We start from the raw sequence: 27103 nt of genomic DNA, 5'->3' as shown, positions 1-27103 counted from the left end.
GTTTTTACTGTACCTCTCTGTCTCCCTCAGCTCCTCCAAGTCTGCTACTCTAGCCTCCAGTATCCCCCCAGCTGCTGAGGTATTTACAGCGGCCTATTCTCCAACCCTTTCCAAGGCAGGTTTGGTCCCACCTCCTCCCATTTCTATTATTCCCCACATGCATACTGGGCCCCCAGAGGTGCAGGTCGGAAAGAGGTCACTTTTTCTAACCGTGGGGTTTTCTGCCGTATGGCGTCCGAATCGCTCGCTGTAAGCCAGCCGAGCGCTGCCTTGTGCACTCTGTGTGCATTACAAAGCAGCAGCGGAGGAGCTAACAGGAGTGTTCTTGTCTGTACCTCACCACGTCTGCCTCGTTAATCTCTCTCCTTACCACTTCCAATGTGTCCATGGATTCTTTATGGAACTGACCAAGATCTCCGCTCACTCCTGTCAATAAGACACCGATGGGCAAACCAGCCAAAGATACACATTCATCTATTTACGTTTCTTTAAAATCCTTATCACATATTCAGTGTTTTAGAATCACTCATGATTCATGAACCAACAAGAGGTGCTGCTGACTGAGCAGAAAATCCCATGAAAGAAGTCCTTGATCCATGGCGTTGTAGGAGCAGAAACCGCGCTGCACCACTGAATGGATTTATTCAGTCCATCCCAGAAGAATCACCTCTTCAAGGAATACTTTGCAAGCAAACCCGCAGCTATGTCCCTATAAGGAGTGTCAGAGTCAGATTTAGTCCTCGGTATCCGGCACACGCGGCGAACAGCTGGCGAACGCAGAAGCAGGTTGTGTCCCAGGCCCACACAGCTGGAAGAGAGCCAGTACAGAGCCATGCACTGCAAGAGAAAGAGACAGCGACGTGAGATGCCACCACAGCACAGCAAGGGACATCCCAAAGCATCTCATTAAAATAGGAAAAGTGGTCATTTTGGATCAGACCGAGGGTCCATCAAGCCCAGCATCCTGTTTCCAACAGAGGCCAAAAACCAGGCCACAAGAACCTAGCAATTACCCAAACACTAAGAAGATCCCATGCTACTGATGCAATTAATAGCAGTGGCTATTCCCTAAGTAAAATTGATTAATAGCCATTAATGGACTTCTCCTCCAAGAACTTATCCAAACCTTTTTTGAACCCAGCTACACTAACTGCACTAACCACATCCTCTGGCAACAAATTCCAGAGCTTTATTGTGCGTTGAGTGAAAAAGAATTTTCTCCGATTAGTCTTAAATGTGCTACTTGCTAACTTCATGGAGTGCCCCCTAGTCCTTCTATTATTCGAAAGTGTAAATAACTGATTCACATCTACTCGTTCAAGACCTCTCATGATCTTAAAGACCTCTATCATATCCCCCCCTCAGCCGTCTCTTCTCCAAGCTGAACAGCCCTAACCTCTTCAGCCTTTCCTCATAGGGGAGCTGTTCCATCCCCTTTATCATTTTGGTTGCCCTTCTCTGTACCTTCTCCAGAATCTTTTTTGAGATCTTCTCACTTCTGTGACCACAGTTCAATAGCTAAAACTGAGCTAAAGGCCCAGAACAAGTGTGTGGCACCAGCAGTTAAATTGGATATTTTAGTTGGAGCAGATGGACTCAGATCATTGACAGTGCTAATATGGTCAGAGGGTATTTTGGCAAATGGCTTCCTCAATGTCTGAGTTGTCTTTTTAAATTATTTTAATATTCTGCTTTTGAAAGCAGATTACATCCAGGTAATGTAATTGTTTTGTATATGTTTTTTAGATAATTTTATGTATGTTTTAACATTGTGACCTACCTTAATCTTCTAGAAGATGTGATATTGGAGAAATTACTTACCTGATAAATTCGTTTTCCTTAGTGTAGACAGATGGACTCAGGACCAATGGGTTTATTCTTCCCTGCCAGCAGATGGAGACTTAGCAAGCTGACGTCACAGTATACATAACCCTGCAGTGACCCCAGCCTGCCAGTATTCTCTTCCAAAGCAACTGTGGACATACTGGCAAAAACCTTGATTAAAGACAGGCAACCAAAACTGCACTCACCCAACCATAAACATTGAACTCGCATAAGATTCTAGGTAGCCCAATCTAGGGACTGGATGAACACTTACCAGTAATCCCTTGGGACCCAGAGCCCCACGGGAGGACTACTGACACACTCATGCGGCAACCGAGGGTAGGAAGCTGAGTCCATCTGTCTACATTAAGGAAAACAAAATTATCAGTAAGTAATTTCTCTATTTCCTAGCAGTAGACAGATGGACTCAGGCCCAGTGGGATGTTCCAAAGCTACTTCTCAACAGGATAGGAGGTTGCCCGCGGTCCAGTAAACACCGCACATGCAAAAGCTGCGTCCTCCCGGGCCTGCACATCCAGACGATAAAACCTGGAAAAAGTGTGTAAGGAGGATCAGGTCGCGGCCCGGCAGATATCGACGGGAGACAACAGACTAACCTCCGCCCATGACACTGCCTGAGCCCTAACCTGAGTAGGCAACAGCTTCCCAGCATCCACATATGTGGCCATGACCACCTCCTTAATCCAACGAGCTATGGTAGTGCACGAAGCCTGAGCGCCCTGCTTACTCCCCCCATGGAGAACAAACAGGCGATCCGTCTTTCAAAAAGACTCAGAGACCTCCAGATACCACACGACAAGACGCTTAACATCCAAGGAGCGCAAAAGGCAAGAGTCCTCCGCATCCCTGACCTTATCCAGGGATGGCAAGGACATGGACTGATTCAAATGAAAATCCGAGATTACCTTGGGCAGGAAGGATGAAACTGCGCAGCTGTAATATCCCCAGAGCCACCCGAAGGAAGAGCTCCCAGCAAGGCAAGGCCTGCAGCTCAGAAATCCGACGCGCAGAACATAAAGTCACCAGGATCACAGTCTTCAAAGTCAACAACCATAAGTAAAGCCTACGCAGTGGTTGGAACGCAGGGCCCGCCAAAATGTCCAGCACTAAATTAAGACCCCACAATGGAACCGGTAAACTCAAGGGAGGCCTAAGTTGCTTCCACATCAGGATGAGATAAGAACATAAGAACATAAGAACATGCCATACTGGGTCAGACCAAGGGTCCATCAAGCCCAGCATCCTGTTTCCAACAGTGGCCAATCCAGGCCACAAGAACCTGGCAAGTACCCAAAAACTAAGTCAAACACCATTCACCAGGCCTCAAACAAGCAAGAGCCGCAACCTGCACCTTCAAAGAATTAAGGGCCAATCCTTTATTCAATCCATCCTATAAAAAATCCAGAATAAGAGGGATCTTAAATGAACGAGGAAGAACACCCTGCTCCTCAAACCAGGCCTCAAAAACTCTCCAAACCCGCACAAAAGCCAAGGAAGTGGAGAACTTGCGAACGCGGACCAAGGTGGCAATCACCGCAGAGGAATAACCGTGCTTTAACAGGCAAGTCCTCTCAAGGGCCAACCCTTTCGACAGAATAGAGCCGGATCCTCGTGAAGAACCAATCCCTGCTGAAGCAGATCCATGTGCCGCGGAAGACTAAGGGGGCCCTCCAGCAGGAGCAGTAACAAATCCGCCTACAACAGACACCTGGGCCAGACCGGCGCCACCAAATCACAGCCTCTGTCTGCTGAAAAGGTGGCAGCAGGCTCCATAACCGCTCTGGAATTCCCTGCAAGCTCATCAACCTCCTGAGAGAGAAGCAGACAAGATCTTGCCACTCGGGTGGAACAGGAGGCAATGTGTAAATCCATTGCCACTGCCTCAAAGGATTGCTTAAGACTAGCCTCAATCCTTCAAGGCCGCGCCTCCCTCTACGGGGATAGTCGTCCGCTTAAACACGGCACATACCAGAGCACCCACCATGGGAAACCGCAAACGCTGTCTCACAGCCGGATCCAGGGGGTACAGACCTTCCAAAGTCCTCTGGGGCATCCCATTCCAGATCAATCACTTCCTGGATGGCATCCATCACTGGGGAAAAACAAGAGGCTTTACGTAAGGAAACCAAAATGGGATCCTTCCTCGGCTCTGACATAGCATCCGAACCAGGGACACCCAGATGTTTCACGGTCTGGGAATCAGGGCCGGCAGATCATCGCTGTGAAAGATCTGCAACGTTGATCGATACGGTTCCAGTCCTGGAGGAAGATCCCCATCTTCCATCATCCCCATCATCATCAGTGCCATCCGGACTCCTGACAGGAACACCCGCAGGGAGCCGAGGCGAGCCCCGGCGCTTAAGCATAGGACTGGAAGAGGAAGGAGCCACCGGCTGAGGCAGGGAAGCGGAGGACTGAAAGAGGGAGGAGCCACCGGCTGAGGCAGGGAAGCGGAGGACTGAAAGAGGAAGGAGCCACCGGCTGAGGCAGGGAAGCGGAGGACTGAAAGAGGAAGGAGCCACCGGCTGAGGCAGGGAAGCGGAGGACTGAAAGAGGAAGGAGCCACCGGCTGAGGCAGGGAAGCGGAGGACTGAAAGAGGAAGGAGCCACCGGCTGAGGCAGGGAAGCGGAGGACTGAAAGAGGGAGGAGCCACCGGCTGAGGCAGGGAAGCGGAGGACTGAAAGAGGGAGGAGCCACCGGCTGAGGCAGGGAAGCGGAGGACTGAAAGAGGGAGGAGCCACCGGCTGAGGCAGGGAAGCGGAGGACTGAAAGAGGAAGGAGCCACCGGCTGAGGCAGGGAAGCGGAGGACTGAAAGAGGGAGGAGCCACCGGCTGAGGCAGGGAAGCGGAGGACTGAAAGAGGGAGGAGCCACCGGCTGAGGGGGGGAAGCGGAGGACTGCGCCTGAAGGAAGGCTTGTGAGCCTTGAAAAAAAATCCCACCCAAGAAAAAGCAGCCGGGTCCAGACCAAGCCCAGAAGGAACTGGAGCTGGTCCCACAGAACTGCCCTCACCTGAGCTCAGCGCTCACCGGCTGAGTACAGAGACGGTCTCCGGCTGCGGGGGGAGAGGGCATCTGCCGTCACCGCCACGCTCGGTCTCTTGTACCCGCTGCCTTTCAGCTGAACTAGCAGCTAAGTCCTCGCCGGGAAACCCAGCTACCGGACCAAGGCACAACCTCTGAGGGACCAGGGGAATCGGCTCAGGAATTCTCAGCTGGGAGAGCGACCCTTAGGTATCAGCGCAGGAGAGTGGGGCTTTAGTTTCTTGAATTTAGAATTTCAAATTTCTCCTTTCAAAAAGCTCAGAGAAATCCCCATAGGGAGATGCACGTCCACATCTGCTGGAGACGGAGAATACAGGCAGGCTGGGGTCACTGCAGGGTTACATGTACTGTGACATCAGCTTGCTCCGTCTCCACCTGCTGGCAGGGGAGCATAAACCCACAGGGGTCCTGAGTCCATCTGTCTACACACCAGGAAAACAAAATGATTTTAAATCATTTACATAATATTTAAGATGTTAGCTATATCTATCTCTGGTGTTACTTGCTGTACGGTGGCACCCGACAACTTTCAATACTGGAGAGACTGTATGTGCCACTGTGCAGAGAATGAGAGCATGCGCTAGATAGCACTAATTAGTGGCTGTATGTGCAAAGGACGAGTGCTGCGGGCATAACCCTTTCCTGTGGCCCCTGCTGCCCTGGCAGACTCAAGTCAGGATCCAGCTCCGGGGACTAGGAACAGCTGACAGTGCAAAGCTGTCTTCCAGAGACACAGGCCGCGTGCGTTAACGATGAGACAGAGGGTGCAGCAGTTCTGTCTGGCACTGGTTAATACACGACCACCATTTTCTCAAATGTTATCACCATTTTCGTTAAAAAAAAAAAAAATAAATGCTCACCACAGCGCATTTAGATTTCTTTTTAGAAACTCTTGGAGCAAGCTAAGTGCAGTACATGATGGAGCTGGAATAAATGTCCAGTCAGTCCAGAAACCTTTATGAGGCAGGAGAAGACGAGAGCTGCAAAGCCAACTGCAGTCCAAGTTTCTCAAGTTCTCGGCTCCTGGGAGCGATACTTACAGAGGGAACACTGGCAGCAATGGGGATCATCAGCACAGAGAGCCCTCTAATCACACTGGTCACGTACTTCTGAAACCTGGACAGCTCAACCTTCCGCAGAGCAAATATCTGCAGGAGGAGGAGGAAACACAGCCTGCGTTATGCTCTAACTATGAAGGTTTAAAGACAAAGCTGCAATCTGTCAAAGGTCATCCAGCTACATAGAAACGAGATGGCAAAAAAGGATCACTCGGCCTGTGAAATCCTACACATTCACATCATCTACGCTGCTTTACACACTACCACTCCCTCAGAAAATTCCCCATCCCCACCCCCTCCACAGGGAGCCTCTCCCATGCACCCACCACCCTCTCTGTAAAGAAATATTTCCTAAGATTACTCCTGAGTCTCCCCCCTTCCACCCTCTCCCTCCTACTAATCCTCACTCTCTCTCCACCTCCACCCTCTCTGTATAGAAATATTTCCTAAGATTACTCCTGAGTCTCCCCCCTTCCACCCTCTCCCTCCTACTAATCCTCACTCTCTCTCTTCACCTCCCTCTCTGTAAAGAAATATTTCCTAAGATTACTCCTGAGTCTCTCCCTTCCACCCTCTCCCTCCTACTAATCCTCACTCTCTCTCCACCTCCCTCTCTGTAAAGAAATATTTCCTAAGATTACTCCTGAGTCTCTCCCTTCCACCCTCTCCCTCCTACTAATCCTCACTCTCTCTCCACCACCCTCTCTGTAAAGAAATATTTCCTAAGATTACTCCTGAGTCTCCCCCCTTCCACCCTCTCCCTCCTACTAATCCTCATTCTCTCTCCACCACCCTCTCTGTAAAGAAATATTTCCTAAGATTACTCCTGAGTCTCCCCCTTCCACCCTCTCCCTCCTACTAATCCTCACTCTCTCTCTCTCTCACCACCCTCTCTGTAAAGAAATATTTCCTGAGATTACTCCTAAGTCTCCCCCTTCCACCCTCTCCCTCCTACTAATCCTCACTCTCTCTCTCTCTCACCACCCTCTCTGTAAAGAAATATTTCCTAAGATTACTCCTGAACTTGCCCCCTTCCACCCTCTCCCTCCTACTAATCCTCACTCTCTCTCTCTCCACCACCCTCTCTGTAAAGAAATATTTCGAAAGATTACTCCTGAGTCTCCCCCTTCCACTTTCTCCCTCCTACTAATTCTCTCTCTCTCTCTCTGTAAAGAAATATTTCCTAAGATTACTCCTGAGTCTCCCCCTTCCCTTTATTGTGCGTTGAGTGAAAAAGAACTTTCTCCGATTAGTTTTAAATGTGCCCCATGCTAACTTCATGGAGTGCCCCCTAGTCTTTCTATTATCCGAAAGAGTAAATAACTGATCCACATTTACCCGTTCTAGACCTCTCATGATTTTAAACACCTCTATCATATCCCCCCTCAGTCGTCTCTTCTCCAAGCTGAACAGCCCTAACCTCTTTAGTCTTTCCTCATAGGGGAGCTGTTCCATTCCCCTTATCATTTTGGTAGCCCTTCTCTGTACCTTCTCCATCGCAATTATATCTTTTTTGAGATGCGGCGACCAGAATTGTACACAGTATTCAAGGTGCGGTCTCACCATGGAGCGATACAGAGGCATTATGGCATTTTCCGTTTTATTCACCATTCCCTTCCTAATAATTCCTAACATTGTTTGCTTTTTTGACTGCTGCAGCACACTGAGCCGACGATTTCAATGTGTTATCCACTATGACACCTAGATCTCTTTCCTGGGTGGTAGCACCTAATATGGAACCTAACATCGTGTAACTATAGCATGGGTTATTTTTCTCTGCTGTGGAAGCAAGAATGCATCACCACTATTTTATCGGAAAAAAAAAAAATCACCTCCACTATCAGCAGATTGATGAGCCCCAGTGAGACAGGCAGCATCCACGTCGCGTCCGGCAGCGTGAGGTCAGGAAACCACAGGACTCCGCCATCCACCAGCTGCTTGTGCGCAGCGTTAACCGCTCCCTCTACCCCCCAAAGTAATGCATTAGTTATAGCCTCACATGATAAAATGAGCTGGAATTCCAATCATCATAGCCATAGACAAGAAACTAGGAACCTTTTGTATTCTCATTTCCTATTTTTTGCATGCTAACATTTACAAGCCATTACTTCCCTATTTCTTCCATCTCCAGCATCTGTGCAGGCCAACACCTCACTGTCCCTTACATCCTCTAAAAGAAAATTATTCCTTACCTGCTAATTTTCGTTCCAGTAGTACCACGGATCAGTCCAGACAGTGGGTTATGTCCCCAATCCAGCAGGTGGAGTCAGAGCAAAACTCGAAGGCTGGCCTCTTATAAGCTGGAGCGCCCTCTCTGTCCCTTCAGTATTAAGAATATCAAAGCAAGAGAAAAAACGTTTGGATGGATCAAGGAATCGGTATAAAATACTCAACGTATGAACCGCATCAAAATTTTAGAAGAAACATGCCAACAGGCAAAAAAACTTGCAACGTTAACCAACTGGTAAGAGCAGTAATAACAGCAGAGAGCATATAGGAAAACAGATGCTGGTAAGGAGAGCCGCTATCCCAAACCCATGATTCTGAGGATGGGAGTATTCCCTGTACATACCAGGATCAGTCCAGACGGGGGGTTATGTCCCCCGTCCAGCAGATGGAGTCAGACAAGGCTTCAAAGGGTGTTAGCATATAAGCCAGTGCACCCTCCGGAGGAGCTCAGTATAGAGTATATCAAAGCCAGGAGAAAAAAACTTAAGAAGAATGGATCAAGTGTTCTCAACCATAACAGGTCATAATCAAAAAATCAAGCCAACGCATGGCAGAAACTGCAACTTGCAGAAGAACTGTGATAACAGACTCAGAGAATGAAACGACACAACATCTTTCAGAAAGAACAGAGCAGTTCGAGCAGGAAAGAGTCTAGAACCCAGAGAACCAACGTGGTGGGCATCTGGACTGATCCTTGGTACTACAGGAATGAAAATTAGCAGGTAAGGAATAATTTTCTTTTCCCTGTACGTACTCAGATCAGTCCAGATGGTGGGATGTACCAAAGCTTCCCTACACCGGGTGGGCCCCTGAAAGCCCTGCTCGGAGGACCTGGTCGCCAAAGTGTCCGGAGGCGGAAGACGCCAGGTGTAGACGATAATGTCTCGTGAAGGTGTGCAGCGATTTCCAAGTCGCTGCTCGAAAAATCTCCTGAGAGGATACGGACCGAACCTCTGCCCAGATGGCTGCTTGCGAGCGAAGAGAATGAGCGATGACACCTAGAGGGGGAGTCCGCCCCGCTCCTATGTATGCTGATGTAATGGCGTCCTTTAGCCATCTCGCAATCGTCGTCTTAGAGGCCTGGAACCCTTTTCTCGGCCCCGACCAGAGAACAAACAAATGATCCGAGACCCTGAAGTCATTAGTGACCTCCAAGTAGCGAAGTAATGTTCGTTTGACGTCTAGAAGAAGGACGGGAGCTTGACCGTCTGATTCAAAGCAGACACTACCTTGGGCAAGAAGGAGGGAACAGTTCGGAGAGAGACGCCGGAGTCCATGAAGTGGAGGTAGGGTTCCCTACAGGATAACGCTTGAAGTTCTGAGATGCGACGAGCGGAGCAGATGGCCACTAGAAAGACTGTCTTGAGAGTAAGATCCTCGATGGTGGAGTTGCGCTGAGGCTCAAAGGGAGGACCTGCCAGCGTCCGAAGAACCAAGTTAAGGCTCCAAGAAGGGCACGGGTCCCTCACCAGGGGCCGCAAGTGCTTCACACCCTTGAGGAACCGGGTGATATCCGGCTGTACCAGGAGCGAGGGATGGTCTGCAAACTGGATGAGTGAACCTAGAGCGGCCACTTGAACTCGTAGAGAATTGTAGGCGAGACCTTTGTCCAAGCCGTCTTGAAGGAACTGGAGAATCTGAGGGACCGAGGCCTTCGTGGGACGGGTACCATGCGCGGTGCACCACACCTCGAATACCTTCCAGACCCTCACATAAGCCACTGAAGTGGAAGTCTTTCGGGCCTTTAGTAGGGTTGAAACTACAAGCTCGGGGTATCCTCTGCATCTGAGGCGGTGCTGTTCAAAAGCCAGGCCGCAAGACAAAAGTGTTCTGCCTGCTCGAAAAATACCGGTCCCTGATGGAGTAGTCGAGGAAGATGTCCCAGCCGAAGCGGACCGTCGACTGCTAGCTGTAGCAGATCTGCAAAACAGGGACGACGTGGCCATTCAGGAGCCACCAGAAGTACGGGCCCCTGGTGATGCTCTATTCTCCGGAGGACCTTGCCCACCAGAGGCCAGGGAGGGAAGACGTAGAGTAGGAGGTGACGTGGCCAAGGCAGTACTAGGGCATCTACGCCTTCCGCACCACGCTCCTTTCTGCGGCTGAAGAATCGAGACGCCTTGGTGTTGAGAGACGTCGCCATCAGATCCAGATGAGGTGACCCCCACCGATGAACGAGAAGTTGCATTGTTTCGTCGGAGAGAGACCACTCTCCTGGGTCTAGCTGCTGACGACTCAGGTAGTCTGCCTGAATGTTGTCCACACCCGCAATGTGTGAGGCAGCCAGTCGTGCTAGGTGATTCTCCGCCCATGCAATCAGGCGCGCCGCCTCGAGCAATACATGGTGACTCCTTGTGCCTCCCTGACGATTGATGTACGCGACGATGGTCGCGTTGTCCGATAGGATCCTTACTTCCCGATTCCGCACCAGGGGAAGGAAGTGTATGAGCGCCAAGTGCACCGCTCTGGTTTCCAGGCGATTGATCGGCCAGGACGCCTGTGCCTTCGTTCACGTCCCCTGCGTCAAACTCCATTCGCATACTGCCCCCCATCCGCAGAGGCTGGCATCGGTGGTGACCACCACCCAATTTGGTACATCGAGGGAGACTCCTTGGGCTAGATGTCTCGGATCCAACCACCACCGCAGACTGTCTCTGGCGAACTGTGTTAGAGGGAGCACAATCTGATAGTCCTGCGAGACTGGCTTCCAGCGGGAAAGCAGGGCCGCCTGGAGAGGCCGGAGGTGTGCAAAGGCCCAGGGTACGAGGTCGATGATGGAGCCCAGGAGCTGGAGATAGTCCCAGGAGGTGGGTGCTGGTAATGCAGTAAACCGCTGTATTTGTCCGGACGCAAGAAGACCTTGCCCTGAAGCATATCAAAACACGCTCCCAAGAAGTCCAAGTGTTGCGAAGGAATGAGGGAACTCTTGGCAATATTCACGACCCACCCCAGGGAACGGAGAAGTCGGACTACTCTGGAGACAGTCGACTGTCCCTGTGCAAAGGACTTCGCCCGAATTAGCCAGTCGTCCAAATAGGGATGAACGAGAATCCCCTCGCGCTTCAGGGCTGCCGCCACTACCTGAAAGTCCGAAGGGGAGAGCCTGGAACTGAAAGTGCTGGTCCAGAATCTTGAAGCGAAGGAAACGTCTGTGAGCCGGGAGAATAGGAATGTGGAGATAGGCCTCGATCAGATCCAGTGAGGCAAGAAATTCCCCCTGATGCACTGCCGCGATGACCGAGCGCAGCGTCTCCATGCGGAACTGGAGGACCCAGAGGGACCTATTGACTTCCATGAGATCCAGAATTGGCCGATAGGATCCGTCCTTTTTGGGTACAACGAAGTAAATGGAATAATGGCCCAAGCCCACCTCTCCGGAGGGGACGGGAGAGATGGCCCCTATACCCTGCAACCGATCCACGGTCTGTTGGACCGCCCACCTCTTGAGGTCCGACCCGCAGGGAGAAAAGAGAAACCTGTCCCTCGGGAGGCGGACAAACTCCAAAGCGTAGCCGTTCCTTAGGATATCGAATACCCACTGATCCGAGGTAATGTGAGCCCACTCCTCATAGAAGTGTGAGATTCGTCCGCCGATCCATGGGGTGGAGGAGTGGGTGAGCTTGGCATCATTGAGCGGATTTGGAGGTGGCCCCCTGACTGGACCCCTCCCGAGCAGACCTGCGGCCACGAAAGGACCGGGACCAAGACTGGGGCCTGGAAGAGGGCATCCGGGGCCCCGTCTGCCGGTACCCGCGGTATCGACGCTGGGCCCGGGCCCTGGAGGAAGTAAAGGACCTGAAGGTACGCTGACGATCCTTGGGCAAATGGTGGACCGCGTTCTCTCCCAGAGACTCGATGATCTGGTCAAGATCCTCACCAAAGAGGAACCTGCCCTTGAAGGGGAGGGAGCCCAAGCTGGATTTGGAGGAAGAATCCGCTGCCCAGTTGCGGAGCCAGAGGAGACGCCTCGCCGACACTACTGAGACCATGGATCTCACCAGGACCCGGAACAGGTCATACAGAGCGTCCGCTCTGTATGCTATGGAGGCCTCTAGATGGTCAGCCTGGGCGGCTTCCTCGGGTGGCAAGTCTTGTGATGTAAGTAGCTGCTGAACCCAGCGGAGACTTGCCCTCTGCAGGAGAGAGCTACACATAGCCGCGCGCATACCCAGCGACGAGACCTCAAAGACTCTCTTGAGGTAAATTTTCAACTTCCTGTCCTGGAGGTCCCGTGGAGCCGTGCCGCCCGTAACCGGGATGGTTGTCCTTTTGGTGACCGCCGACACCGTCGAGTCCACCTTTGGGACCTTGATCAGCTCCAGGAAGTCCTCCGGGAGTGGATAAAGCTTTTCCATTGCTCTTCTGACCTTCAAGGAGGATTCGAGAGTATCCCATTCCCTAGCCAAGAGCTGTAGAAAGGTGGAATGCATAGGAAAAGCCCGGGACAGGGGATGCAGGCCGGCCAAGACCGGATCCCCCTTCTTGGTTGACGAGGCGACGACTGGAGCAACAGGCGCCGGGGGTTCTGGTGGAGGATCCAGGTCCAGCTCCTGAAGGATCTGGGGGATGAGATCGTCGAGTTCCTCTCTCTGGAATATGCGGAGTACTCGCGGGTCATCCCCTTCCAGCTGGGCCTCTGAGAGCGTAGCATCCGGAAGACCTGGGGATCCCCCCCTGATCCGGAAGAACGCCCGCCCCTCCCAGCGAGGGCGGTGCAAAATGAACTCTGGGGGCCCCATGGGGGGCTCTCTGTGCCCCCACCACTACGTCTGGGGTCCCATACAGCGCATTCATGACGCGAGGTGCCTTGGCAGGGGGTGGGCCCTGGGTGGGTGCCCTAGGAGCTTCCAGGCGCTGTAGATATGCATTGTTCATGAGTACAATAAACTCTGGAGAGAAAATCGGTGGGCCCAAGGGGGAGGCAATAACGGGATCAGTTGGAGGGACCTGGGCACTGAGAGTCTTTACTGGTGTCAGAATCGGGGAGAACCGCCCCGAGAATCCTGCTCCTCCTCTGATGGCTGCGACTCGTGATCCTGCTGAGTCAAAATGGCCGCCGTTCCCGCCGAAGGGGCTGGCCCACATTGCCCCGGCCACACGGAGGCGCGGAACGAAAAAGTACTCAGCGGCTCTGAGGTGCCTTCCCCAGCGGGGGAGGCACCTCGAACAGATGCCCTCTCGAGATATCCTCGACCCTGGCTCGCCACAGGCTGAGCAACGGGACGGCCGTGGCAGGAGAGAGGCAAGCTGTGGGGGGGGGGGGGCGATGGTTCCGAAAAGTGCCGTGGGGGGGCAGGAAACAAGCCTCCACTACCCGCAAATGCCCCGGACGGCAGCAGGGGAATCTCTCCTCCCTGCTGCAGCGGCCCCGGAGAAAGAGGACGTCTCGGGGCCGCTGGGCAGAGATCAGCAAAACGGGGAGAGGCTGGCACCACCAGCTTCCACCGATCCAGAAAGCTAGAACCAAAACCAAAAACCAAAACCAAAACCGTCCGGAGGGCGACGGCCGACATTAATATACGCTGAGGCAATGGCATCCTTCAACCAGCGCGCGATCGTGGTCTTGGACGCCTGATGGCCGTGCCTGGGACCGCTCCAGAGAACAAACAGGTGGTCCGATAAAGTGAAACTCATTGGTGATCTCCAGATAACGAATAAGAACCCGCTTGAGATCCAGTCTCCGAAGTTCCAGCCAATTCTCGGCGGCGAAGGAAGAAAGTTCCACCGACTGATTCAGATGAAAAGGCGAAACCACCTTAGGCAAGAAGGAGGGCACTGTGGACAGGGACACCCTGGAGTCCATAAAACGGAGAAAAGGTTCTCTGCAGGATAGAGCCTGTCACTCCAAGTTCCGGCGCGCAGAACAAATGGACACAAGAAAGGCTGCCTTGAGGGTGAGCTCCTTGAGAGATGCGCTCCACAAAGGCTCAAATGGCGGGCCAGTGAGCACCCGAAGGACCAAGTTGCGACTCCACGAAGGACAGAGGAGGTGACTTGGTGGTTTGACATGCTTTACACTCCTTTCAAGAATCGGACAATATCCGGATGAGCAGAAAGAGGAGCTGCCTCCTGATGATGAACCAGAGCCCCAAGTGCTGTGACCTGAACCCGCAGGGAATTGTATGCCAAGCCCTTGTCCAGGCAACGCTGTAGGAAAGACAAAACATGTGCAATGGAAGCCTGACATGGAGAGATGTCCATGGAAGCGCACCAAGCCTCAAACACTTTCCAGATCCGGACGAAGGAAATGGAGGTGGATGTCTTTCGCGCCTTGAGGAGCGTGGAGATGACTGCTTCTGGATAGCCACGTCTCCTCAACCTCCACCGTTCAAAAGCCATGCCGCAAGACAGAAGCGATCTGTCCGGTCTAAAAATACTGGCCCTTGGCACAGAAGGTTCGGGAGGTGTCCGAGGCGGAGAGGACCGTTGACCGCTAGGTTGACTAGGTCTGCAAACCATGGTCTTCGAGGCCATTCCGGGGCCACCAGAATGACAGGCCCCTGATGAAGCTCTATTCTGCGCAGCACCTTGCCCACCAGGGGCCATGGCGGGAATACATAGAGGAGGAGATTTTGCAGCCAGGAAAGGACGTGAGTATCCACACCCTTTGCGCCATGTTCTCGTCAGCAGCTGAAGAAGCGGGGAGCCTTCGCATTCCGGAGCGTCGCGCCATCAAGTCCAGGTGAGGGGCTCCCCATCTGCTGAAGAGGAGTGACACCGCTTCCTCGGAGAGCTCCCACTCCCCTGGATCTATGCGTTGTCGGCTTAGGAAATCCGCCTGAATGTTGTCGACCCTGGCTATGTGGGACGCGGCGAGGTAAAAAAGTGCAGCTCCGCCCACGCCATCAGCTTGTTCTCTTCCCGTGCGACATGTTGGCTCCTCATCCCTCCTTGGCGATTGATGTATGCCATCATGGTTGCATTGTCGTAGAGGATCCACACCGCTTGATGATGAACCAAAGGGAGGAATCGCTGCAGGGCGAGACAGTCCGCTCTGGTCTCCAGTCGGTTGATAGGCCATGAGGCCTGGAGTGACGTCCAAAGTCCCTGAGCCGACTGCCGCTGGCATACTGCTCCCCAACCGGAGAGGCTCACATCCACTGTGACGATCACCCACTGTGGGACCTCCAGATCCACTCCCTTCAGCAAGTGGTCGAGCCTGAGCCACCAGCCCAGGCTGCGGCTCGCTATGTCGGGCAGCGGAAGTAGGGCTTGAAAATCCTGAGATATAGGCTTTCAGTGGGAGAGTAACGCCCTCTGTAGGGGGCGCATATGCGCAAAAACCCACAGCACTAAATCTATAGTAGAAGTTGGAGGCTCCGGAAGTGCTGGACCTGCATTACAAGAGGCTGAGCCCGATCCTGGCGCAGGAAGACTTTCCTGGCGTTGGTATCGAAGCGTGCTCCTAAGAAGTCTAGGGTCCTTGAAGGAGTAAGGTTGCTTTTGGGGAAATTTATGACCCAGCCGAGGGAGCGGAGAAGGTGCAAGACTTGTTCCGCCGCTTGAAGACACAGGTCTTTTGACACAGGTCTTTTGACTTCGCCTCAATGAGCCAGTCGTCCAGGTAGGGATGGACTAAGATTCCTTCCTGGCATAGAGCAGCTGCCACCACTACCATGATCTTGGTGAAAGGTGCGGAGAGCCATCGCCAACCCGAACGGTAAGGCCTGAAACTGGAAATGCTGGCCGAGGACCTTGAAATGCAGGAAGCGTTGATGTGCTTTGAAGAAGGGGATGTGGAGATACGCCTCCATCAGGTCCAAGGAGGCCAGGGAACTCCCCGCGGTGCACTGCTGCCACAACTGAACGTAAGGTCTCCATACGAAAGTGAGGCACCTTGAGAGCCTTGTTGACCAGCTTGATGTCCAGGATGGGATGAAAGGAGCCTTCTTTCTTGGGAACCACGAAGTAGACAGTATAATGGCCTAATCGTTGTTCCCTCGGTGGCACCGGGAGGATGGCCCCGAGGGCTATGAGGCGGTCGAGCATCTGTTGGACCATGGCCTGCTTCTGAAGGCTTCCGCAGGGGGAGAAGAGGAACCTGTCCCTTAGGGGTCGAGCAAACTCCAAAGCGTAGCCGTGTTGTAGAATGTCTAAGACCCATTGATCTGAGGTGATCTTGACCCACTCCTCGTAGAAGAAAGACAGGCGGCCGCCTATCCTGTGAATGGAAGAGTGGGTCAGCAAGCCTTCATTGGGAAGACTTGGCAGGAGCCCCGTGAGGGAGGTTGTCTCGAACTGTTCTCCGGCCACTAAAGGGATGAGACCAGGACTGAGAGGTGAGGAAGGTGGCCTTTGTGCTTGAGGTCTGGTCTGACGAAACCGTCGTTGTCCATGGAAGCGAGATCTGGAAGAACTGAAGGCCCGAAAGGTCCTTGGCCGATCTTCTGGCAGCATATGGACTTTGTTCTCCCCGAGTGACTTGATGAGCTGTTCCAAGTCCTCACCGAAAAGCAATGTTCCTTTAAAAGGAAGCGATCCCAATTGTGCCTTGGAAGACGAATCCGCCGATCAGTTGCGAAGCCAAAGGAGCCGCCTGGCTGAGACCACTGAAACCATGGACCTGGGCAAGGACCCGGAGGAGGTCATAAAGAGCATCCGCCCCATATGCCATGACTGCTTCCAGGCGCTCAGCCTGCTGAGCTTCCTCGGGCGGCAAATCCTGAGCACTGAGCAGTTGCTGTAGCCAACGAAGCCCTGCACGCTGCATGAGAGAGCTGTAGACGGCAGCTCGGACTCCCAGAGCAGACACCTCAAAAATCCGTTTGAGGTAGACTTCCAACTTACAGTCCTGCAGATCCTTTAGGGCCATTTCGCTAGTAACCGGAATCGTGGTGCGTTTCGTAACCGCCGACACAGACGCGTCCACTTTAAGGACCCTCAGGAGCTCCAGGTACTCTTCAGGTAGAGGGTAGAGCTTATCCATAGCTCTGCCCACCTTGAGAGAAGACTCTGGCGAATCCCATTCTCTAGTCAACAGTTGCAGTAGCATCGGATGGAAAGTGAACGTTCAAGAAGGAGGGCACAGACCGGTGAGGAGCGGGTCGCCCTTCCGGGATGATGCAGTAGGAGCAGGAGGGTCCGATGGAGTATCTATGTCCAGTTCGGCTAGAACGTGAGGAATTAGAGGGTCCAACTCGTCCCTTTGAAAGAGATGCAGGACCCTTGGGTCATCCCCTTCCACCTGCATGGGAGAAGAAAGGTCATCCTTCTGGATCATCCGGAGCGGATACAGGTGATACTATCCGTATTCCTGGGAGCTGGCTGCTGTCCCCCTGCTCCAGGGGGGGCCGGGGGCTGACTGGCGATTAGCATACCCCCCGGTTGGGAGATCCCCATGTCATCCTGGGATCCAGAAAGCTGACCACAGCCTGGATCTGACCAACGAATTACTTTAGGAGGTAGAGGCCCCGCAGCAGAGCCCTGCTGGTGGCTCATGCTGGCCAAATATGCACTGCGTAACAACAAAATGAAATCAGTGGAAAAAGGGCCAGGGGGAGGGCCTGACGGAGCAAACGCCGGGGGGGTTCCCACGGGCTGAGCTGAAGGAAGCTGCGGCTCCGGGTCCAGGGGAGAGGTCCGGTGGAAAATCGAGGTCCGAGTCAGGGCCTGGCTGCGCGGGAGCTGGTGGCGGGGAATCCAAAATGGCCGCCGTTCCCGCACTGGGTGGGAATGGGGCCGACCTCGCTGTGAGACGTACCTGCGAGTGCGAATGAAGCTGCCCAGCCGCTTGCGAGGAACCCTCCCCGCTGGGGAGACATCTCACGCAAATACCCTCCCTGGAGAGCCGCAAATCCGGATCTCCCCAGGCACCGCAACGAGACGGGCGCGGTATGGCTGTTCGGCAGAGCCTCCAACTGCAGGCTGACTGGAGCGGGAAGCAGGCGTCCGCTAGCAGAGCAACGACAAGGCTTAGAAGCCTGAAAAACCAGAGGAATAACGCTTCTCTGGAAACACTGCCCCGAGGCAGCGACCTCTCAGGGCAGGGCACTATGTTGTTTGGGGGGGGGGGGGGGGGGGGGGGGGAAAGAGACTGGACCACCAGCGTGCACCCCTGAACTCAGTTCAGAAGAAAAAGCTGGACCTGAAAGTAATAAAAAGGAACAGCACTTACCCTCAGAAAGAAAGAAAAGAAAAGAACCACTGGCTCCACTTGTAAGCTGGAGCCTAGAGCTGAGGGAGTGAATCCCTGAAAATTGGCTGGAGTAGTAAAATTTGTTTATAAAGTTTCTCTTTTTTTTTTTTTAATTAAAGAGATCCATCCAAGAAAGAATACTTCAAGAGAAATAAGAAGGAAAAAGAAAAGTTCCCCTTTGTAAGCTGGATGGAGTACCCAAGTGACTGCTACCTTTCACCTGCTGGAGTCAGAGAAATGCTGAAGGGACAGAGAGGGCGCTCCAGCTTATAAGAGGCCAGCCTTTGAATTTTGCTCTGACTCCACCTGCTGGAAGGGGGATATAACCCACTGTCTGGACTGATCCGGGTACGTACAGGGAACCCTGGCTGCCTTCCCCCTTCCAGCATGCACACATCAGTGAGCTGACAGCAGAGCCCCTCCTGGACATACTGCCTTCCCAGGGCAGGGAGTTAAACCCAGATCCCACGTATCTTAGAGTAAATAAGGGCAGCCCTTCAGTATTCATTTCACTTTTCATCTTGAAAATGCAAATCAGATCCAAGTGATATTCAGTGTCGCCAAAACAATTCTATTTTTATGAAATGATTTAAAATAGGCACAATTCACATTCCAGAGTGGGACTCTCCCCAGAATTAGTAACTTGGGTGTGCTTTAAACTAGCAGGGAGCAGGGAGCCCCAAAGCAACACAACCGGTCTGGTTTCCAGGAGCTTCACGCCGAATATTCAGCAGGTATCTCTGCATGCATTTGCTTATCTTGAAATCCTGACCAACCTTCAGCTCTGAAGGTACTGAGATCCCACCAGCTAGGAATGGCGAGAAGACCAGCAGAGGCGGCGGCTCTCTGAATATTTCCCGTTATTACCTGGTCCCGAGTCGAAGGCCGTGACGCTCAGGTTCCGCAGAGCCACGGAGATGAAGACCCACATGGGAATCTGGATCCACATCAGCAGGCTGGCCTTGAACGGGTGGCAGTTGTCTCGCACGTACAAGCCAGAAATGATCCTCTTCAGGTTCTTCCTGAAATGGAATCTAAAGCCAGGGAGGAAAAGCAATTTACACAAGGATAACTCTGCGAAAAGGTAAAGCCGCAGCGCATATAGAGCTTGGACAAGGGCACTGACACCCGGGCTCTCCCCGTATCACCTCAAACTAAGCTCAGTCCAATTTATGTATTGACATTCTGCCTGTGGGCAGTTCCCTGTCCCCAAGGGTAAAATTCAGTGCACGCTTCCTAAATTACAAGCCCATTGGTTTTTTCACTCCTGATGCACTAAGCTAATGAAAATACGCACCAATGCGTGCACAGAAAAACAAGCTCACCTGGAGAAAACATGGTTTATGCGCACAGATCGTGTTTCCATGCATCAAATAAGATTTGTGCATACAAAACATTTTTCTGTGCAAGAAAGCATTTTTGTGCACATAATCATATTTGGGCATGGAAAAAGATGCTTTTGTAAGCAAAACATTTCTACACGTATAAGCCAAAACCGAGGTCAGCGCACTGGAGCGCTCCAGCTTTTAAGACAGTACTAATATTAGCCATGGAAACTTTACTCCACCTCGGACTAGCAGTTACCTTTCTAGTGCTCCTCTCTGCAATAGGGAGTACAACCTAATGCCATCTTTACCATGGAGAAAAGTCTCTCATCAACACACAATTTAAGCTCTGGAATTCATTGCCAGAGGATGTGGTTAGTGCAGTAGTGTGTGCTGGGTTAAAAAAGGTTTGGATAAGTTCCTAGAGGAGAAGTCCATTACCTGCTATTAATCAATAGGATTAGTAGCTTGAGAGCTATTCATTTAATATTTGGGTACTTGCCAGGTACTTGTGATTTAATATTGGAAACTGTTGGACACAGGATGCTGGGCTTGATGGGACCCGTGGGCTGAACCAGTACGGCCTGTTCTTATGTTCTTACTAGGAATTTCCATACGAAAGTGCATTGGTGGTAGAGTTAATACATAAACAAAATGCGTGCACCACTGAAGGTTAAACTGTGTGCTGTGCACAATTTTTTTGCATCATCCCCTGAGTTTCTACCTGAGGCAATGGAGGATAAGGAAAAATTGGTTCTTATCGTCTTATTTTTCTTGCCTCAGGTCCCACCAGACCAGTGGGTGTTTCTCCGCTGCCAGCAGATGGAGACAGAGAAAAAAAGCTTTCTTGTACTGTTGGTACATAGACAGGGTGCCGCCTGCACTCGCTCGGTATAATCTGTAACCAGGCTAAGAAACAATAGTAACCCTTTATCTTCAAAACAGGGAAAAGAGAAAGCTGTTGGTAAAACCCCAAATCCAACTGGAAAACTCTTCCAACAACAAGAATTTAAAACACCAAAGAAAATGCCTTTGAATATATACACACACCAGCCAAGGGTGATCTTCAGAAAACCAGGGCAGGAGTATGGTCTGGTCGGCTGGGAGTCTAGGAAAAGAAATTTAGCAGGGAAGGAATATTGGTCCTTACCTGCTAATGTTTTCGATCAGGTCCAGACTCCTGGGTTTTGCCTCCCCTCCAGCAGATGGGAGACAGAGAAGTTTCAATGGACTGCGTCCTATACCCCCGAGGTGCCACCTGAGTCTGTCAGGATTACACTGTACCCAGCAGAGAAAAGCAACCAGTACAACCAAAATGTCCGTCCCCCTCGTACAGCAGAGGAATGAAAATCTTGGTAACATGGACGAAAGCATGCCCATTCTCCTACCCTCACGTACGTACCCGGATCAGTCCAGACCGCTGGGATGTACCAGAGCTTTCTTGCCTGGATGGGATCTGGAGAGGCCCCCGCTCGAGGCGCTGCTTCTCCAACCCTCCTTCAACCCGGCGCCTGAACATCCAAGTCGTAGTGTCTGGCAAAGGTATGCAAAGACTTGACTTCTTGCGCTGAGACCATTTGCCACTCCCGTCCAAAAAAGCCCAGCGACTTCAAAAATACGTTTCGTATGGGCCTCGAGCTTGCGGTCCTGTCCGTCCTTCAGAGCCGTGGATCCCACCACAGGGACAGGCTTGGGGACTGCAGAAACCGAGGAGTCCCACGGTGGGGGGATCTTCAACACGTCCAAGCATTCCTCCGGGACGAGGGTAGAGCTTATCCACAGCCCGCCCCGCCCGGAGTCCCCCAATCACGCGGGAGCAGCAGCTTGGGATTAGGATGAAAAGGAAACGCGCTTGCCGGGGCCCTGAGTCCCACCGGGACCGGGTCCATATTCCTGGGCAAGGAGGCCCGTAAGGTATCCACAGGGAGCCCCCTCCAGCCCCACCTCCTGGAGGACAAAGGGGATGAGGGGCTCCGACTCCTCCCGCTGAAACATGCAGAGGACCCTAGGATCGTCCCTCTCCAAGGGTGGGAGTGCGCTCGCTAAGTCAGGAGTGGGATCGGGATCCGGAGGAACTGGATCCACCAGGGGGGTCACCCCTGGGACCATCTGCACCCAAACGGACCCCGGAGGTTCCACGGCAGGACACACAGGAAGCGGCGCGGGATGTGGAATTTTCACCGGGGGGGGGCGGCCAGGGGGGAGTCCTAGCCAAATAGGACTTATGGAGGAGGAACAAATTCTGAGGAAAACAGAGTTTTAATTTTCCCGGGAGGGGCCTTGGGCTCAAATTGGGGGAAAATCACTAAAAACCGGCTCCCCAGCCCTGACAGCTCCGATTCAGGAGCTGCAGAAAAACCCAAGATGGCCGCCGTTCCCAGGCCTGGCCGACCCGTACGCTGGGGAACTCGTCCCCGGGCTGGATTTGCCTGCCCTGCCAAAGAGGGACCTTCCTCACCCGGCAGGCAGGCAGGATGAGCAGAGCCCCTCGTGCCACAAGGGCTGGCCACAGGCAAGGCAGGCTGCTGGCCGTGGCATCCCCAATGAAGAGGAGCCGCGCGCTGAGGAAAAAAAAGCTAAAAACAACGATGATTGGCAGCCCTGCCGGCAGGAGCGGAGGCAGGGGAGTGAAGTCTGCTCGCTCCCGCCTGTCTGGCTGCCGGTTCAAATCCCGGGAAAGCTGAAAAAAAAAATTAGCTTAGGATTTGATATTTTATTTATTATCCTCTTTTTTTTTTTTTCACTCAGACTGAGCACAGCAATGGAGCCCTAAGCTCCCCAGACAGGCAGGGGGGGGGGGGGGGGAGATGAAAGACTGGACCAGCAGCCTCGGTCCCCACACCTGGAAGCGAGCCCGGACTCAGGCTATGCAGCGCACAAGGGGCAAAGCCCTCTGAGTCCAGCAAGAGCCAAACAAGATCCCTGAGGAAGAAGTACTTGCTTGATCGCAGAAGAAAGGAAGAAAGAGAAGGCTGACCAGCCTAGACCAGGAGACCGAAGGGAGACCTGCTGCACCTGCTGGAGACAGAGAAATACTGAAGGGCTGCAGGATAGGCTCTGTCCTGATATAGGGCATCCTTTCAGTTTTCTCTGTCTCCCTCTGCTGGACGGGAGGCTCAACCCACGGTCTGGACTGATCTGGGTACGCACAGGGAATCTGAATTAAATCCTCCCCTTCTGAGGGATCCTCTCCTAGAAAAAAAGGATCAGGGCAAGCCGATTTAGAAGCCCCTCCCCCTTGCGGGCGGGCGGGCGCTGAGGCGATAGAGCAGGCGGTAACATGCTGTCCCCCGACGCGGCCGGTGCTGCCACGCCAACATTTTCCAAAATGGCGCCCATTCCCCCGTTCAGCGGGAACGGGGCCAAAGAACTCAGCAGGCAGCTCCCCGAACGCGTGGGAGGACTGACGCAACTCGCACCATGACCCCGGCGGTTGCTGAGGTACCCTCTCCCCCCCCCCGGCAGGCAAGAGGATGACAGACTGTCCCTCGACAAACGCGAGCGGGAGAAAGAAACTTTGAACAAGTACTGGCAGGAGAGAAGGGAGAGCCGACAAAAAACAGAACAGCCAAGGTCCTGCTGCTAGGTCAGTGAGCCGGGCTCCCCGGTGTCAACCCCACAGCTGCACAGACATGGCTGTCGGGTCCTCGACCACAGCTGCAGCTGCCTCACTAACCAGGGGGGGGGGGATGGGCCTTCCTCTGGGAGGCTGAAGAGATCTTCCTTCCTTGCTTTGCTGTCTTTTTTTATTATAATAATTTTAAAGTTCCCTCAAATTGAGAATTAAATCTAAAATATTTTTGGCCACCTGAAGCTAACTAAGAGTTACACTAAGTCACACAGACTGTGGGCTGAGCACTCCTTCCATCTGCCGGAGACAGAGTAATACTGGCAGGCTGTGGGAGGCACTTAGGCATATAGGGCAGAGTCTGTCAGAACTCTCTCTGTCTCCACCTGCTGGTGCGGAGGCAAAGCCCAGGAGTCTGGACTGATCCGGGTACGCACAGGGAACTAAGAGTTACACTAAGTCACACAGACTGTGGGCTGAGCACTCCTTCCATCTGCCGGAGACAGAGTAATACTGGCAGGCTGTGGGAGGCACTTAGGCATATAGGGCAGAGTCTGTCAGAACTCTCTCTGTCTCCACCTGCTGGTGTGGAGGCAAAGCCCAGGAGTCTGCCCTGATCCGGGTACGCACAGGGAACCTGAGTTTTACCTTACATGGAAAAGCTTCATGATTTTGCAGACAGACCTCTGACTGTAAGCTCATCCGGCTGGAAGCCTAAAAAGCAAGCGTTCCCCTGGAAGAAGAAGCCTCGTTCAGAACGAGGGGTGACATTTCCTTTTATCTGCGGATTCCTTAAGCAGCAGCAGCAGCAGGAGGCGCGCACTTACCTGGCAACGCCTTCAGACCACCCTTTCTGCTTGCCATACACAGACACTTCATAACGGAGCCGTTTCGCTAGGCTTTCTATTTCAGGCTGTAAATTCTCCACCTAGCGGAAGAAAGGGAAGAGGTCACACGGTGCAGGCGAGCCGAGGAGGCTGCACGACCACCTGCCCCCGTGTTCAGTCTTCCGAATGGCGTTCCTCGGCCCCCCCGTCCGTCCCCATACCCAGCACCCATGGGCCCACCCCACTGTCTCCCATCCTCCAGCAGACGTTCTGCAGGGCAGCGTATTCTATAAATTCATTATTGTGGATGCCTCTTATCTAATCACCATGGGAAACCACAAGACCTCAGCCATCCTGGGGTCCAGAGACAGGAAACTGGGACCAGTGAAGGTACCATAGCAGGGCACACGGTCATCGCACAGCAAAGGTTTACCCAGTGAACGTCCCCCCCTCAGCAGAGTATCGGGGTCATGGGGGGAAGTGGAGCACCTACCTCCTGGAGCCTGGGAAACCCACCTTGGCTATGATGTACAGCTGATACGCAGCGAGAGGCAAGGTAATGGCTGTTCTCAGTGCTACTGTGGCACAGATAATATTTGCCCACCATGGCAATCCCGAGGCTTCCTGCAGTCCGATCAGCAGGTTCTCTGCCAGATGAACTGGAGCCGAATCGGCGAAGCTCTCGTACCAGCCTGGCCTGCCGCTGCTGTCAGAAACGGACGCTGCCGAGACGCAGGCCAGCATCCCCGTTCTCCCCTGCCAGGGACCTTGCAGGCTTCTGTTAATGGATGTGGCAGCCACGAGCTGCTCCTTTCTCCGAGCTCCGAGAATCTGCTCAGTTCTAACAACAAAGACTGCTAAGGAAGCAGAAGCTTTCCAGAAAGAGTGAGCCTGGAAAAGCAAGCCAAGAGCAGGGGGAGGTCGGCAGGCACTGAGACCTGGAAGGGCGAACATTCTTCTGTATCTGCAGTGCATCCTTGGAAACCTGAGAATCAGATTATAAACCAGTTAAAAATGTAACACAGGAGGAGACAGAGCGAAGATGAACTTAAGTGACTAACCCTTGTCATTCTGATGTAGAAGAAAGCAGGCACTCTAAAGAAAACACCAACAGCTGCACGATTTATACTTCGCCGCTTTGACATAAATCCTATTTTCAATGTTAAATGATTAGCACCGACATTTCAGATCTTGCAAAGCGAGAATACAACACCACCACTGAGGGAGGAACACGGAAAGCTCTGCTAGAAAAGGTTCACACTATATACACCAAGTCCAGGAAGACCGTGCGCCCTCATCCCTCGGCATTGCCACAGGCTCATAAGAACATGTCGTGCTGGGTCAGACCGAGGGTCCGTCAAGCCCAGCATCCTGTTTCCAACAGAGGCCAATCCAGGCCATAAGAACCTGGCAATTACCCAAACACTAAGAAGATCCCATGCTACTGATGCAATTAATAGCAGTGGCTATTCCCTAAGTAAACTTGATTAATAGCAGTTAAGGATGCTTGGCTGCTCTCGGGTCTCTGTACCGCTCACACACATGCCAGACACCATCACCCCGTGGACCAAGAGAGACCCCGGGAAGCAATGTGAGAGTGCGGTGGCTAAGGCCAGAGGGATGCTGGGCTGCACAGAGAGAGAGGAATAACCAACAGGAAAAAAAAGGAGGTGATGATCCCCTTGTACAGGTCCTCGGCGAGGCCTCACCTGGAGCAGCGTTCAGTTCTGGAGAGCGTATCTCAAAGGGGGCAGAAACAGTCCATGGAAAGGCGACCAAAATCAGGGTCTGTATCAAAAGACTTATGAGATGAGACTGAAGGACCTGGAAGAAAGGAGAGACAGGGGAGATATGATACAGACAAATACTTGAAAAGTACTAATCATTTTTATTTATTTATTTATACAATTTTCTATACCGGTGTTTGGAACCAAGACCATCACATCACATGTAATGCATACGAGTGTAACATTTTCCAATAGCAAGAAATCTGCAGAACTAGGGATCATGATAGGAAACCCCAAGGGGATAGACCTGCATTTCCCAACCAGTCTTAGAGGCCTGTTTGCCCCGGTTGGGGCCACTCCATAACACAAAGAGATGATCCGACACTCGAAAGTCATTAGTGACCTCCAGATAACGCATGAGAACGCGTTTCACATCCAGACGGCGTAGGTCATCCCCGCCAGGGCTTGCAATGTCCGCAGAAGAGAACGCGGGGAGCTCGACCGACTGATTGACATGAAAAGAAGACACCACCTTCGGTAAGAATGACGGAACCATCTTGAGAGAGACCCCAGAATCCAAAAAACGTAAGAAAGGCTCGCAGCAAGACAACACTTGGATCTCAGACACCCGTCTGGCAGAGCAAATGGAAACCAGGAATACCGTCTTGAGCGTCAAATCCTTGAGAGTAGAACAGCGAAGGGGCTCAAAGGGAGCCTGACGGAGCGCCCGAAGGACCAAGTTCATACTCCACTCCCTTTGAGAAAACAGATTATATCCAGATGAGACGCAACCGCGTGACCGTCAAGGCTGCCCAAGAGAGAACCGAGGGCAGACACCTGAACACGGAGTAAGCCAAAGGAGAGACCCTTAGAGAGACCTCGCTAGAGGAACGAGAGGACAAGCGAGACCGGGGCCGATCATGTCGTAACGCCCGCTTCCACGCAGGCCAGCTCGAAAACCTTCCAGACCCGGACATAGGCCTGGGAAGTAGAAGTTTTGCGGGCCCGCAAAATGGTGGAGATGACGTCCTCAGCATATCCCCTCCGCCTTAGCCTGCGCCGTTCAAAAGCCAAGCCGCAAGACAGAAGTGATCTGCCTGGTCGAAAGATACAGGACCTTGACTGAGAAGGTGTTGAAGATGGCCCAGGCGAAGAGGACCGTCCGACGCCAGGTTGACTAGATCCGCGAACCACAGTCTGCGAGGCCACTCGGGAGCTACGAGAATGACCGGGCCTCAGTGAAGCTCTATCCGTCTGAGCACTTTCCCTATGAGGAGCCATGGAGGGAACATGTACAGCAGAATGTCTCTCGGCCACGGAAGGGCTAAGGCATCCACCCCTTCC

At 52.7% G+C, this 27103-nt stretch overlaps 1 protein-coding gene across 2 annotated transcripts in view; it reads right to left on the bottom strand.

Moving 5' to 3' along the window:
* Positions 1-459: 459 nt before the first annotated feature.
* Positions 460-27103, bottom strand: part of LOC115085831 (cytochrome c oxidase assembly protein COX18, mitochondrial) — a 37881-nt gene continuing 11237 nt past the window's right edge. For both annotated transcript variants that reach the window (XM_029592299.1, XM_029592300.1), the window contains exons 2-8: positions 25742-25856; positions 24549-25017; positions 24033-24133; positions 19180-19346; positions 7781-7911; positions 5931-6038; positions 460-837 (exon numbers count right to left, since the gene is read on the bottom strand). In XM_029592299.1, the coding sequence (XP_029448159.1) occupies positions 664-837; positions 5931-6038; positions 7781-7911; positions 19180-19346; positions 24033-24133; positions 24549-25007 (1140 nt within the window). In that variant the 5' untranslated portion in view covers positions 25008-25017; positions 25742-25856 and the 3' untranslated portion in view covers positions 460-663. The remainder of the gene's footprint in view (positions 838-5930; positions 6039-7780; positions 7912-19179; positions 19347-24032; positions 24134-24548; positions 25018-25741; positions 25857-27103) is intronic.

The sequence above is a fragment of the Rhinatrema bivittatum genome, chromosome 2 (assembly GCF_901001135.1).
Source record: "Rhinatrema bivittatum chromosome 2, aRhiBiv1.1, whole genome shotgun sequence".
Classification (NCBI taxonomy): Eukaryota; Metazoa; Chordata; class Amphibia; order Gymnophiona; family Rhinatrematidae; genus Rhinatrema; species Rhinatrema bivittatum.
The sequence above is the reverse complement of the archived record's forward strand: the minus strand, read 5'-3'. Positions and strand labels throughout refer to the sequence as shown.